General features: G+C 41.2%; 1 protein-coding gene across 1 annotated transcript; it reads left to right on the top strand.

The window, feature by feature from the left end:
• Positions 1–15,329, top strand: LOC135199286 (translation initiation factor eIF2B subunit delta-like; the record flags this gene model as incomplete). Its single annotated transcript, XM_064227196.1, is given in 6 exon segments — positions 1–629; positions 11,215–11,402; positions 11,803–11,982; positions 12,183–12,360; positions 13,468–13,648; positions 14,079–15,329. Coding segments are annotated over 6 exon segments (1,571 nt in total), but the record flags the coding sequence as incomplete, so codon positions are not given.
• Positions 15,330–16,296: the final 967 nt, after the last annotated feature.

Raw genomic sequence — 16,296 nt, forward strand, 5'->3', positions numbered from 1 at the left:
GCAATGATATTACTGCCAGTGATGTCATCTCTCATTCAAAAGAGGAGAAACCGCGTGAAGAAGTAGAACTGGAGAGGAAAGCACGCAAGGAAGCCAAGAAAGCGAAGAAAAAGGGAGTAAATAAAGAGAACGAAAAAGTAGAGGCAGAAGTAAATAATGGAAGTAAAGTGGAGGTGAATCATGAAACTCCCAAAAATGTGCAAGCTCTTCAGAAACCATCGTCTTCAGGTGAAGGGCAACAGGGCAAACCTGCAAAACCAGTTCAGGAGGCTAAGAGTAAAGATGCAGATTCCTCTGGAAAATCAAAGGCAGACCTGAAGCGTGAACGACGGGAGAAACAGGAGGCTCAGAGGAAAGCAAAGATGGAAGCAAAAGCACAAGAAACAGAGAAGACACAGAAACAACCTCAGCAAGGTGGCAAAGATAAAACACTGTCACAGCCACCAAAGAAAAAGTCAGATGTTGAGGTGAAGAGAGGAAGGGACAAGAAGAGCGCTGATAAAGAACATAGTGAAAGAAGAGTTCCCCTCTTGGGTCATCTCACTCCATTTTTGTCTCAACCGCCATCTCATCCAGTAAACTGTGATTTCATTCACCCAGCTATAAGGACTTTAGGAATTAAGATGAAGGTAAGTCATGTGGTTTCTTGTTAAAAAGGGGTGATTTTTAATGGAAAGCAGTTGTTTTATAAGCATCTTAAGAACTAGATATCATCGCTTAAAATGGATAGGTTATAAATTGCAAATCTTCTATAGTATTTTGCCGTTTGCATTTGTTTTAATTTGAAATTTGTTCATGAAACTTACCTGTCAGATATATATATAGCTGTATTCTCCGACGTCCGACAGAATTTCAAAACTCCCGGGACACGCAGTGGGCGGCCAGGTGGTTAGTACCCATTCCCGCCGCTGGGAGGCGGATATCAGGAATCATTCCCATTTTCTATTCAGATTTTTCTCTGTCGCCGGTTGGTAAACAACTGTTTACAGACCTCCGCCTAGGATTTTGAAACTTCTTGTGCTAACTTGAGTATTACTTGATTGACTTTTGTTTTTGATTTGGCTGTTGGCTTGGCATACTTGATAGTGGATTTGATTTGGCATTTTGCTTTGACTTTTCTTTTTAATTACGATGTCTGGATCTAGCTCTGCTAGCTTCAGGGTGTGTAAGGTACAGGAATGTAAGTGAGGTTGCCGAAAGCGACGGTAGACCCTCATTCGGTGTGCTCGAAATGTCGAAGTCATGTATGTATGTTGAATGATAGATGCATCGAGTGTGAGCAATTGACTGAAATTGAATGGAAGGCATATGATTCTTACGTGAGAAAGCTAGAGGTCTTCCTCTAGAAGTGCTTCTGTGAATAGAAGTCAGGGTAGAATTGTATCTCCAATAAATCCTCCTTTAGATGTAATTCAACCTAATCCTGTTGTATTGCCTCCGAACAATCAGGAAGTGTCTGCAGAAGGAAACGTATTATCTACGATTATGGAGTCGATTCGCGCCTTGGAATCGAAAGTGATGCTCTACAATCAAATGTGAATAATTGCAATAAAAGTGTTAGTGCATACTAGTGTTGTGGAGGGGGCGTCAGTTCAGTCCCATTATGCCTCTAGGCTAGGCCCCTGCGGACTCCCAGGCCTTAGGAGAGGGCAAGCCGAAAGCCGAAGGAGGGTTACGGGATCTAATGACCGGGTCTGACGTCCCTTCGGCAGAAAAAAACTGAGACGAATCTCAGGCTGCCGGTGTTCGTGCACGGGCAACGGATACTTAAAGAGTGCTTCCTCTCCTCGACGGTTCCGAGGTTGGGACTCTCGGAAGACCTCTCATGGGGAGAGCGGCAGGGGCGCAAAAGGTACCGCACAGGCGGCCGTCGCCCTTGTCGCCCTCTTAAGAGAGGTTTCAGAGAAGAGGATGCTTCACGTCCTTCTGATCAGTGCGTAGATTCATCCCCTGAAGATTTTGAAGCTTTTCCGCCACAGAAAAGGAACAAGACTTCATCAGGGGAGGACTCGTTCGAGAGTCCAAGTCGCTCTAAGTATGTTCCTGAGTTGAAGGAAAGGGCATCCCCTCACCCATCTTCCTCGCACAGGATGAGTCCTTCTCCTGATCGAGAACTTTCCCCATCAAGGAAAATGCTTTGGGAAATGCAGAAACAGTTAGCTTCCTATTTTGAGAAAAAGATGGCAGAAACCTAGTCATCGGAGGAAGGATCGGTGGCTGCCTGTTAAGAGGACTAGGCAGCCACGGCTCCTTCTCCGCGTTTTTCGGCCTTTGAGTCTCCTCCTAGTAGCCGACGCATTAGAGAACGTGATTACGTTCTTCATGAAAGGGCGTCTAGGAGAGACGAATTTGACAAGAGACGTGAGTTGCCGCACAGGCGGCCGGCGTTTCTTTGTCAAAGGCCGAGAACGCTCAAGGATCCATGACGGAAGTTCAAGCTTTGCATGATGATAATCAGCTTCAGGACGTTCGGGAAGACGTTTCTTTTGACGCTCGGCGTCTTAAGCAGCGAAGCGCTTGCCAGGACGCTCGAGAAGACGCTTTTGCAAGACGCGCGACGTCTTATACATCGGGACGCTCTCCAGGACGCTCGAGCTGACGCTCTTCAGGACGCACGGCGTCCTACACATCAGGACGCTCAGCAGGACGCTCAACAGTTGAGTCCGAAGCGTCAGGATATTTCACATGTTAAAGTGTCGAAGTCATCGCGATCTTTGAAGGACGCTGATGACCGAGAGAAGGATTCTTCTAGTGATCTCTGCCCTACGGATGATGACGAAACCAAATGCGTCAGGGCGGACCTTCAGACTATAAGACTTTGACGGATTTACTTAAGAACTTGTTTCCAGACAATTTTCAAGCGCCCGTTCCTTGCTCTCCCCCTTCACAATTTGCCTCATCGAAGGCCAGGAAGGCTCCTGGCTTCGTTAAGATGGCCACTTCGCTCTCTGCGAAGAGAGCGTTTAAGAGAGTCCAGGATTGGATGGATTCAATGAAGGTTAAAGGGAAGACTTCGTTTGCACTTCCTCCATCTAGACTGAAAGGGAGAGCGGGGATCTGGTACGAAACAGGAGAAGAGGCAGGATTGAAAGCACCGTCTTCTTCTCAAGGAGATTTCGCCAATTTGTTGGACGCTCCAAGGAGGTCTTATTTGTCATCGGCTAAGGTTTCCTGGACAATGACAGAGACAGATCATCACCTCAAGGGGTTATTTAAGATGCTAGAAGTGTTTAACTTTTTAGATTGGTGCCTCGGGGCCTTGGATGTACAATCGAGGAGTCAAGACTCGATTTCGTTAGAAGAGCTTTCGAGTGTATTAGCTTGTATGGATAGAGCAGTAAGGGATGGCTCTGATGAGTTAGCATCTCATTTTGCTACAGGTCTGCTAAAGAAGAGAGCTCTCTATTGTAGTTTTGCGGCGAAAGCAGTTTCTCCCGCTCAGAAAGCGGAATTATTATTCGCCCCCTTCTCTACGCATCTATTTCCGCAGTCCATGATTAAGGATCTGTCGGTAAACTTGCAAGAGAAAGCAACAAGGGACCTCTTGACTCAATCTTCCAGACGACCTACTCCTCAGGCTTCTACTTCAACAGCTCCAGCCCCCCAAGAAGAAATTTTAAGAAACCTTCGTGGAGCACCTTCCCCTCTAGAGGTTCTTCGAGAGGAAGGGGGTCCCTTTAGAGGTAAGACCTCTTCTATCAAGAAGGGAAAAAATTGACATTTCTGCCCTTCAGGCACCTTTAGGTGCCGAGACTCACCTTATTTGCTCAGGCACTGGAGGACGATAGATTGGGCGGACACCTGGACCCTAGATGTGATCGAGAGAGGATACAAGATCCCTTTCCTCTCTGCGCCTCCTTGAGCACGAAGCCGATAGACTGTCGCCCGCATACCAGTCAGAGAAGCAACAGATCTTACTCGACCTTCTAGATCAAATGTTGGAAAAGAAGGCCGTAGAAGAAGTCCTGATGCTGGATTCCCCAGGCTTCTACAACAGGTTATTCCTGGTTCCGAAGCAGTCTGGGGGATGGAGACCTGTCCTAGACGTCAGCAGACTGAACCTTTTTGTAAAGAAAGAAAAATTCAGGATGGAAACATCTCAGTCGTGTTAGGGCCTTGAGACCAGGGGATTGGATGGTGTCATTGGACTACAAGACGCTTATTTCACGTCCCGATCCATCCATCAATCAAGGAAGTTCCTGAGTTTGTCTTAAAAGGCAGGTCCTTCCAGTTCAGGGCTCTTTACTTCGGTCTGAGTACGGCGCCGATGGTTTTTACTTTCCTCATGTGGAAGTAGCGAAATGGCTTGCACCTATCGAAGATAAGGAGTCTCGCTTTACCTGGACGACTGGCCTAATCAAGTCGTCTTCGGAGTCAAGGTGCCTGGATGACCTTCAGACGACATTGCAGTCTGACGAAGGCCCTGGGCCTTATAGTCAATTACGAGAAGTCCCATCTGATCCCACGCAGTCCATCGTGTATCTGGGGATTCAGATGGAATTCAGCGGCTTTCAAGCTTTTCCATCAAAGGAACGTCAGCAGAAATGCTTAGAGAAAGTGTCAGCCTTCTTAGGGAAAGAAACATGCTCGGCGAAGGAATGGATGAGTCTGCTGGGAACCATTTCTTCGCTGGAGAAGTTTGTTTCCCTGGGGAGGTTGCACCTCAGGCCGCTCCAGTTTTTTATGGCAGAAAACTGGAAAGACAAACAGAATCTAGACTCGACTTTGGTAATCTCAAAAGCGGTCAAGGATCAACTGAAGTGGTGGCAAGATGATCAAACTTCGGAAGGACTGTCCCTCAACCTTTGTTGCCAGCCCCCGACCTAGTGTTGTTCCAGACGCCTCCATGGTGGGCTGGGGAAGCAACACTAGGCAAAGGAGGAAGTGTCAGGTCTCTGGAGAGGGGAACAGAAGTCCTGGCACATAAAACTTAAAAGAGTTGGAGGCCATTCGGTTGGCTCTTCAATTCTTCGAAGAACGATTGGTGGGCCGAGTTGTCCAGATCAACTCGGACAACACTACGGCTCTCGCTTACATCAAAAAGCAGGGGGGGGACACACTCTCGATCACTGTTCATGATAGCGGAGAGACATCCTTCTATGGGCGAAAGCTCGAAGTATAGTGATCCTAACAAGGTTCATTCAGGAATACAAAATGTTCGAGCGGATCTTTTAAGCCGTCAACATCAGATGCTTCCCACAGAATGGACCTACATCTAGAGGTTTGTCAAGAGCTATGAAGTTGTGGGGACGGCCGCTAGTCGACCTCTTCGCAACCTCGAAAACGAAGAGGCTTCCGATTATTGCTCTCCAGTTCTCGACCCGGAAGCAATAGCGGTAGATGCCATCCGTATGGGACTGGACGGGGATGGACGTTTACGCCTTTCCCTAGTTCAAAACTCTTAGGAGAGGTAACAAGGAAGTTTGCGGCGTCGCCAGGAGCGAGAATGACTCTGATCGCCCCCTTTTGGCCCTCAAGCGATTGGTTCACGGAGGTCATGTCTCTTCTGGTAGACTTCCCGAGAACCCTGCAAGAGAGAGTAGATCTTCTCAAACAGCCCCCACTTCGAGACGGTACCACGGAAACCTCTCCGCTCTGAGTCTGACTGCGTTCAGGACTATCAAGAAGTTGGCCAGAGCAAGAGGTTTTTCAAGATCAGTGGCAGAGGCTATTGCCAATGCGAGAAGAGCTTCCTGCCGAGCAGTTTATCAGTCGAAGTGGGCTGTCTTCAGGAGATGGTATAGGAAGAAAGGTATTTCCTCCTCCACGACCTCTGTGAACCAAATCGCTGAGTTTCCTCCTGCATTTGAGAAATGTGGACAGACTGGCAGTGCCCACAATAAAAGGATACAAGAGTATGCTGTCAGCTGTCTTCCGTCACAGAGGATTAGACCTGACAAATGATAAAGACCTTCACGATCTTTTGAGATCGTTTGAGACAACCAAAGTACTACAAACCGAAGGTCCCATCATGGAACCTTGATGTAGTTCTAAGGTCTTGATGTCGGCTCCCTTTGAACCTCTGCATGCTGCCTCAATTGAGAGACACTACTAGAAAAAAAAAAAAGGCGATTTTCCTAACTGCTCTGCTACACGGCAAAAAGGGTTAGTGAAATTCAAGCAATTAGTAAATATGTGGGTTTCAGAGGACACAGTGCAGCGTGCTCCTTGAATCCTAATTTCTTAGCTAAGAATGAGAACCCATCTAACCCCTGGCCAAAAACCTTTGAAATCAAGGGGTTAGCAGAGTTCATCGGACAAGAGCCAGAGAGAGTCCTGTGCCCTGTCAGGGCTCTCAAAATTTTATTGCAAAAGACCAAAAGATTGTTGGGGTCCTTCTGAAAATCTTAAATGGGGGTGTTCTGTTAAGAGGACCCGACTTTCCTATGTCGAAGAATGGCACTGGCATTCTTTTTACGAAAGCACCATCAGGGAGGCCCATGCGTCCTGCCGGATGGTGATCTGAAGCTTTTGAAAATAAAAGCCCATGAAGTGAGAGCTGTTGCAACTTCAATGGCATTTCAAAAGAACATGGCACTTAATGATATCAATAGCGCTACTTTTGGCGAAAGCAATCTGTGGTTTGCTTCACATTACCTGCGGGATGTGAAGACGGCATATGAGAACTGCGAGTCGCTAGGACCATACATATCCGCAGAAATGTTGTTGGGGGCAGGGAGCAGCACAAATCCTATCCTATAGAAAAGGGGTAGGTGTGCTTTTTAATTTTGGTGTTGGTTTATGGTTGAAGGGTTAGTCGCTTGAGGCGCTTTCCTTTTCTTTAGCTAGAAGTTATGGGACAAATAACTTCGATAGGTTAGGTCAGGTGGTGGTTTTTAGCTTCGTTGCCCTCACAGTATGGTCAATATGGTCTAGTCACATTGTGGTCACGCTCCCGTTGACAGATCATCTAGAGCGCACCAACTACACAGGTCACTACCTTGTTGGCAACTCTAGTAAAGCAAAAGCAGACTTCGGTGACAGTAATCAAGAAGTCAGCTATGCTAACAGGTAAGGAATCAAGATGTCGATCATCTGCACTTGAGGTGTTTCCTAAATCCTTCTATTCTGTCCCTTCCCACCTCCAATGGTGGGATTCAACTATATATATATCTGACAGGTAAGTTTCATGAACAAAATGTTATTGTCATGATACAAGAAAGTTTGTTCATACTTACCTGGCAGATATATATAATTAAAGTACCCACCCACCTCCCCTCAGGGGACAGTGGTATGAAAAATCTGAATAGAAAATGGGAATGATCTGATAGAAAATGGAAGATTCCCTGTATCCGCCTCCCAGCGGCGGGAATGGGTACTAACCACCTGGCCGCCCACTGCGTGTGCCGGGAGTTTTGAAATTCTGTCGGACGTCGGAGAATACAGCTATATATATATATCTGCCAGGTAAGTATGAACAAACTTTATTGTATCTTGACAATAACATTTCTATATAAATTGGAAGCTTGCGGTTTATATAGCTGAGATAGGGGAACCAAATGTGGATCACAAAAAAAAGTGAGCAGTGATCAGCACTTTAGGTAATTAAAACATACTTTTACAAAAATGTTTAGTGTATGTTAGGAGAAATACAAATTATTGTAGAATTTGTCATTTTTCAGAGCAACTTGATTGCTGTATTATCCATTTGAAACTAGACACTGCTAAAAATTCTTTTATACAGTCAATTAAGTTTTTGTTTCACAAATTACAGACTCTGGGTAGTCACTGTGAGATTCCAATATTTTACTATGTATATGAATAAACAGTATATACTGTAATAATAGTAAGAGACTCTAGGAAAACATCTGGAGCAATGCGGTATCACACAACAAACATGCAACATGGCTCCAGGAAGTCAAGGAAGAAGAAACAGGGAGAATAAAATAAAGATTCACAGAGATCACAACAGACACAGTCAGACACCAAGTAAAGAAAATGCCAAACTGGAAAGCCCCAGGTCCCGATGAAGTCCATGGATACTGGCTCAAAAACTTCAAGGCCCTACCCCCAAGAATAGCAGAACAACTCCAGCATTGTATCTCAAATCACAATGCACCCAAATGGATGACCACAGGAAGAACATCCTTAGTACAAAAGGACAAGAGTAAGGGAAATATAGCCAGTAACTACAGGCCTATCACCTGCCTACCAATAATGTGGAAGTTTCTAACAGGTATCATCAGTGAAAGGCTATACAACTACCTAGAGGGAACAAACACCATCCCCCACCAACAGAAAGGCTGCAGAAGGAAGTGTAGGGGCACAAAAGACCAGCTCCTGATAGACAAAATGGTAATGAAGAACAGTAGAAGGAAAACCAACCTAAGCATGGCATGGATAGACTATAAGAAAGCCTTCGACATGATACCACACACATGGCTAATAGAAAGCCTGAAAATATATGGGGCAGAGGAAAACACCATCAGCTTCCTCAAAAATACAATGCGCAACTGGAATACAATACTTTACAAGTCTTGGAATAAGACTAGCAGAGGTTAATATCAGGAGAGGGATCTTCCAGGGCGACTCACTGTCCCCACTACTCTTCGTAGTAGCCATGATTCCCATGACAAAAGTACTACAGAAGATGGATGCCGGGTACCAATTCAAGAAAAGAGGCAACAGAATCAACCATCTGATGTTCATGGACGACATCAAGCTGTATGGTAAGAGCATCAAGGAAATAGATACCCTAATCCAGACTGTAAGGATTGTATCTGGGGACATCAGGATGGAGTTTGGAATAGAAAAATGCGCCTTAGTCAACATACATAAAGGCAAAGTAACAAGAACTGAAGGGATATAGCTACCAGATGTGAGCAACATCAAACACAGATGAGACTGGATACAAATACCTGGGAATAATGGAAGGAGGGGATATAAAACACCAAGAGATGAAGGATACGATCAGGAAAGAATATGTGCAGAGACTCAAGGCGATACTCAAGTCAAAACTCAATGCCGGAAATATGATAAAAGCCATAAACACATGGGCAGTGCCAGTAATCAGATACAGCGCAGGAATAGTGGAATGGACGAAGGCAGAACTCCCCAGCATAGATCAGAAAACCAGGAAACATATGACAATACACAAAGCACTACACCCAAGAGCAAATACGGACAGACTATACATAACACAAAAGGAAGGAGGGAGAGGACTACTAAGTATAGAGGACTGTGTCAACATCGAGAACAGAGCACTGGGGCAATATCTGAAAACCAGTGAAGACGAGTGGCTAAAGAGTGCATGGGAAGAAGGACTAATAAAAGTAGACGAAGACCCAGAAATATGCAGAGACAGGAGAATGACAGACAGAACAGAGGACTGGCACAACAAACCAATGCACGGACAATACATGAGACAGACTAAAGAACTAGCCAGCGATGACACATGGCAGTGGCTACAGAGGGGAGAGCTAAAGAAGGAAACTGAAGGAATGATAACAGCGGCACAAGATCAGGCCCTAAGAACCAGATATGTTCAAAGAACGATAGACGGAAATAACATCTCTCCATTATGTAGGAAGTGCAATACAAAAATGAAACCATAAACCACATAGCAAGCGAATGCCCGGCACTTGCACAGAACCAGTACAAAAAGAGGCATGATTCAATGGCAAAAGCCCTCCACTGGAGCCTGTGCAAGAAACATCAGCTACCTTGCAGTAATAAGTGGTAAGAGCACCAACCTGAAGGAGTGATAGAAAACGATCAGGCAAAGATCCTCTGGGACTATGGTATCAGAACAAATAGGGTGATACGTGCAAATAGACCAGACGTGATGTTGATTGACAAAGTCAAGAAGAAAGTATCACTCATTGATGTCGCAATACCATGGGACACCAGAGTTGAGGAGAAAGAGAGAGAAAAAATGGATAAGTATCAAGATCTGAAAATAGAAATAAGAAGGATATGGGATATGCTAGTGGAAATCGTACCCATAATCATAGGAGCACTAGGCACGATCCCAAGATCCCTGAAAAGGAATCTAGGAAAACTAGACGCTGAAGTAGCTCCAGGACTCATGCAGAAGAGTGATCCTAGAAAACGGCGCCACATAGTAAGAAAAGTGATGGACTCTTAAGGAGGCAGGATGCAACCTGGAACCCCACACTATAAATACCACCCAGTCGAATTGGAGGACTGTGATAAAGCAAAAAAAAAAAAAAAAAAAAAAAAAAAAAAAAAAAAAAAAAATGATAATAATAATAATAATAATAATAATATAATGTAAAAATTAGTTTATCCACACCACACTACAGTTTGTACAGGACACCTATGCTCTTTCACCTTCCGTCTCTTTAGTTCCATTACTGATGGGATAATAAATGATTCCCACTGTCATACTGGTTAAAACCAATTGGAGTTGAGGCAGAAAGAGCATAGACCAGAAGGGAAAATTGACAAAATGTTTATGAGAATGATAATATCCTTATACGTATGGGGGAAAACCATTGTCATGTAATTAATAACATTAACTATTTTCAAGTTTGAACTTTTGTCTGTATCTTGGGGTATGAACTTCACAAGAACTTTGGGTTAGTTTTGTAATTTTCCTGAAAACTTCACATAAGTTTTTGTTAGGGTCTACTTGTGAGGCTAAGAATGTTACTGATTGGTGTATTTAAACAACACAGATTGGTATATTTAAATAACTTTTTGTTTGTATGCGAACAAACCTTCAGTCTTAACAGTATGATAATTTTCTAGCGCTTAGCTGGATCTGGTTAAATCGGAGATGAGAAGTCAAGGATTCTTGTGAGGTCACACAAATAAAAGCATGAGAGCCAAACATGGAAGGAAATGCCGCAAGAGATAAAAAAATACATATCTTTTCTTGTAGTGTTTTCTTCCATGTTTGGCACCCATGTTTGCATGTATTTTTGTAGATACGCTTAATTGTGAGAAAATCCTGGTGTTTTGATAATAATTTATCTTTAACTTTTTATTACATTTTAGTAAAAGTGTGTTTAAAAAAAAAGACTTTCTTATATTTTTTCCTGTTTTATGAACAAGCATTGGTAACGTCTTACTAGTTTAAAGGTAGGTTGTGTTGCCAGCTTCATAGTAACATTGTTTAAGGTTACTTTGTTCAGATTACTACATTTCATACATTCATTCAATAAGAAGTTGGTTGAAAAATTGTTTATGGTATGACTAAAAATCCTTTTGCATTCCAAAGTAAAACTTCTAGTGTTATCTCGTATTCAGGAACGTGTGATTGATGGTTCTACAGCCAGAGTGGTTTCAATGTTAGCAGCTTTCAAGAGAGTTATCAATGATTACCAGACGCCAGAAGCATGTGATCTTCACAGGGATCTAGCAGAGAAATTAGTTTCAAACATGGCATTTCTCCGCTCTTGTAGACCCCAAAATATAGCAATGGATAATGCTATCAGGTAAGAGCATCCTGTTGTGCATATGTATGTTACATGTATACAGTGCAATTGAACTGCCAAACTAATTAATTTGTTTGATGTCAATCACTATTGCTATTAAGAAACTTTTTAAAACTAATTTTGTTTCTTTCATATAGTACACAATGTTGTTTTCTTCTGACAGTCATATATGTAGTACTTCAGGTTCCAAAATTCTGAAGTGTGTTTTTCAAAGGCAGTGGTTTGTTTGAAATTATCACATCTTGAATTATGAAATTTGTATGCATTTCATTTTCTTTTGTGTACTATGTCTTTTGCACTATAACATGTAGTGCACAATTTAAATTTTTTTTGTAATTTGTGGTAATGTGTACTTTGTAACTGAGCTACTGCAGATGCTTGACTTGTGATAATTTTCTAGGTTTTTGAAGCATGAAGTTAACAGTATTGGTCCTACCGTGCCAGAAGCTCAAGCTAAAGATGAGTTGCGATCATCAATAGATGAATATATCAGGGAAAATATCATCCTTGCTAGTAGTACTATAGCATCTCATGCTGCACAGGTCATAAAAGATGGAGATGTGATTCTCACCTTTGGGTAGTAAGTGATTCCAGACTATTTCAGGGTTTTTTATTTATATTTTTTGAAATTTTGTGAATATTGACTTGGATTGCTTATATTATTTAAGGATTACATTTTGTATTATATGTATGAGTTTTTAAATTATGGTTTTATTTACGTGTGAAATCTCTACCATTAACAATTTTAAATCTTGCAACTGTATTATTTTCTATTTTCAGTTCAGCATTAGTTAGTGATGTAGTGGAAGCAGCCTTATCAAGAGGTGAAAAAGTTAGTGTTGTCGTAGCAGATACTCCTCATCCTCCCTCAGGGGCAGCAATGGCAAAGAGACTTGCTGACCTTGGTGTTACAACTCATTATAGGTTAATCACGGAAGTTTCACATATTATGAATAAGGTATGTCTTTTTACTTAATATATAGTATTTAATTAATTTCTTATCAGCGATGGATCCTATCAGACTGGAATACTCTGCATTTGACACTGCTAAACCTTAAGGATCCTTCTTGCATACCCTGTGGGGGTTTGTGCCGTCAGTGCACCTCGTGCTGTGTACTGTAGGTATTACTCAGTTTCTTTGCAACACCTCTTCGGCCCCTAGCTGCAACCCCTTTCATTCCTTTTACTCTACCTTCATTCATAATATCTTTCTTCCAGCTTACTTTCCATCCTTTCTTAGCAATTGACTCATTTGTCAACTGCAAGGTTTTCCTCCTGTCACACCTTTTAAACCTGCACCGAATGACCTTACAGATCCCAGCACTTGGCCTTTTGTCTGAATTTTATATAATGATCTATTCTATTCCTTCTTGCCAGACTACACTTACTTCTTGTCTCCCTGACACACGCTTTCCAATTGTGGTGATGTGTGCCTGCAGGCTGAGCTCTCCCCACGAGACCTAAGCTAGTGCTTGTGGTATATCACCTCCTACTCATACCTCACCAGGTGTTTCAGAAATCACAGATTCATTAGAGGACCTGAATAAGATGTGGTTCATTAGGCAATCCTAGGGAGCATTTTTTTTCTGTTTTTTGCCTTATTCTTACACCACTTGCCTTTGGCTAAGTGGTTTTCTGTTTTGTTCTTGTGAAGGAGCTGAACACTGCTGTGTCTCCATTTCCAAGGTGTTGCATGTGAGAGGTAACCCAACAGTATGGAAGAAGGGCAGTACAGTACATACTCCTGTTTTTTGTCAGGAGAGTAAGTTGTGCCCTCCCATAGGGAATGAAATCAAACAGGCTCAGAAGATTTATGTATGTGATTAGATAGGAAGTAGAAAATTTAATCAGAGTACAGTAGATGTGGAAGTACAATAGCTGGGTAAAGACCAGTAAGAAGGGCAAGAAAATCCTGGAGAATAGGGATGGATGGAAACCTTGACCAGATGGGGATCCAGGCTGAAAGTTCTAAATGTAGACGAGTACAGAAAATTGATTGTCCATGTAGAGGGAAAATGTAACCAAAAATGTTAATGGTAATGAGGGCTTTTGTTATTCTTTTCAGGTTACAAAAGTCATAGTTGAAGCTGAATCTGTGATGATGAATGGAGCTGTGCAGGGCCTTTGTGGTACTGCAGGCCTTGCTCTGGCAGCTGCAATTCATGACACACCATTCATAGTCTTGTGCCACACTTACAAGTTCTGCAACAATGATCTCACTGATTCTCTGGTTCTGAATGAATTAGGTATGTAATCAAATTTCAAGTGTTGGGATATGTCTGTTGTGCCTTTTTAAATTTCTCTTATGTGGATATTTAATTTAAATGTAATTAGCAGTGGCTAAAAAATAGGTGCTAGTTTTGCATAATGATGACCCTTAGTGTGGTTGTTCATAGTGTTCTTTATACTGGTTGCATAACTTAATCAGCGTATTACATACTTTTGCAATTGTTTTATTGCTACAGAATGTGGCATACAATCCGAATTTCTTGAAAACAGAGTTTATATTACTTTTCCTAGGTAGTATGTTGAAGATACTGGAAAGTATTTTATTTTCTTTTATGGTTATATACTATTACTGGTTAGCATCAAGGATTTGAATTTTTTTACATTTATTAAAGTTCATAATGCTCTGAGATGATCACATTCTGTAAATTTTGTACTTCCATCCAACAGGAGATGCAGATAGTGTCGTATCTTGTAATGGCGAGTTTTACAATCTTCTTTCGGATTGGAGAAGTACGCCAAACTTGAATGTTGTGAGCCTTGTATATGACATCACACCTGCCAACCTTGTAACTGCTCTTATTACAGAGCAGAACGTACTTCCAACTTCAGCTGTGCCAGTTATAATTAGACGTAATTATGCAGATATTTTAGGACAAGACTGAATTTTTAAGTGTGTATGATGATTAACATTTATAGTCTTTCTCAGCATTTTTTTAGTTTTCATCCCAGTGTCTCAAATTTTGGTGCTTTTACAGTACTTTGCTTTCCTCTTAATTGCAATCCTTCAGTGATTTAATAGTAACCTTACCCAGAGATTAGCCTATGTATTGTATGTACCTTACAATTTCAGTAAACAGTAGCAGCACACCATCCTAATTTTTTGTGACATTCAGTTTTCAATCTTATAAAGGTTTTGAACTTATAAATAAATGAAAGGTTATGTCAGCTACATTTATTGTAAGTGATTCATAATTTACAAATTATGTTAATTTCATTTTGTATAATTTTTAGCTTTTTGGGGGGTTTCCAGATTAATTTAGCAGTTTAAGCTTTTGGTGTATTTAAGCATGTTTCTTTTTTCAATGAAGATTGGTTTTTATTTTTTTGGCAAGAAAATTTGGGCGATTCATTTTATAAAATTAGGTAATAGTAAGCTTGTAACTATGCATTTTCAGTGAAAGAGAAGTTTATTCAAATAGTACCATGGAAATTTTTTTTCACCTTTTCTATCTTTGTACAGCACCTATACATATATGCCAAATGTTTTAGTGTTGTACAGTGCTTGGATCATTTGAATACTGCAAATTAATATTTATCCTCAATGTTTTCAAGTGTATTTAATTATGACTGTGTGGAATGCAGATGGCAGGTTTATATACTGTAATTAATTGAGAGGTTTTTATGCAAACAGTAGTGTTAGGTTGTACACAAAGTAAGTGGTATTGTTATGGTAGTCAGTCATATATCACAGGAGTCAAATGCACAAGAGGTTTTGTACTTGCCATGAACTGTTAATTAAGCTGTCATCTCCATCTTCCTTGCATTCATTGCTGTATTCTGTTTTAGTCACTGTATTCTTTTAGATTTCTCTTGTATGAAACCAGGACTGACCCTCAAGATTGTTATCCCAGTGCTGTTTGTTTTTGAATGTGACATGGACATTCTTTGTATATATGAAGTATATAAAGTTCCTCTCAAGACTGTTTTTGTTTAAACTATTTCAAGCAGCGTAAATTAGCAACTAAATCAGTGAACGGAATAAGTTAGAAAGGAGATTTAATCACTGATTTGATTGCCGAATATCCCTTTCTTGACTCATCAGTATGCACATTCCATGTGTACTAAAGTTTAATCTTGAAATAAGGGAAACCCTAATTTTATTCTACCAATTAATAAAGAATTTTATGGTGGGTTTATTTAGTTGAACCAAAAATGTAACAATATTCGAGAAAAACTACCTGATTGAAATAGGAACCTCATCTTGTAGGTCTTATGAATATGTTACACTGTTACAGTCAGTGATGAAGTGATCTTTCAAATGCTGCAGCCTTACATTGCCCCTGACAAATTGTGATAAGTCTAGGTGGTAGATAAGTTCATGTATAATAAAGTGTAGTCAATTGTAACCCTCATGCAGGATTTATACAAGCTAATCATGCCAGAAGTTGATACTTATGTTTATACAATTGTCTGTAGGTTGCACAGCTTCACTGTCCCTGTCTTGCTCAGGCCTGTGGTAGAAAAGAAAAAGATTATAGGCCAATATGAAAAGGCATGGTTGATGCACATGTTAAAAAAGGGAAGGTTTTCATGAGCAATCATCCATTGCCTTTCCCAATTAGAGGTAACAGGATTTGAACTGATCAATGTCAACAAAACCTTCAGCACTAGAATTTACACTCCTATACTCCTAAATAACATTAGCAACAAGCTATAGAACTACATACAAAGTCACAAAAGTCCACATTACATTTGCTTTTCTTGGGCTAAGTCTTCATCGGATGTAAGATTATCTGCAATGTTATTTTATGAAACAAGCCAGTTTTCTTTACCTAGTAATACCAGTGCTTTCACTGCAGAACTGCAATACATATATAAAATATATAATTTTCAGTCCCAAAATTGCTGTTAAAAAGGTTTTTAAGAAGCCAGTATGAATGTTTTA

The sequence above is a fragment of the Macrobrachium nipponense genome, chromosome 23, assembly GCF_015104395.2.
Source record: "Macrobrachium nipponense isolate FS-2020 chromosome 23, ASM1510439v2, whole genome shotgun sequence".
Taxonomy (NCBI): Eukaryota; Metazoa; Arthropoda; class Malacostraca; order Decapoda; family Palaemonidae; genus Macrobrachium; species Macrobrachium nipponense.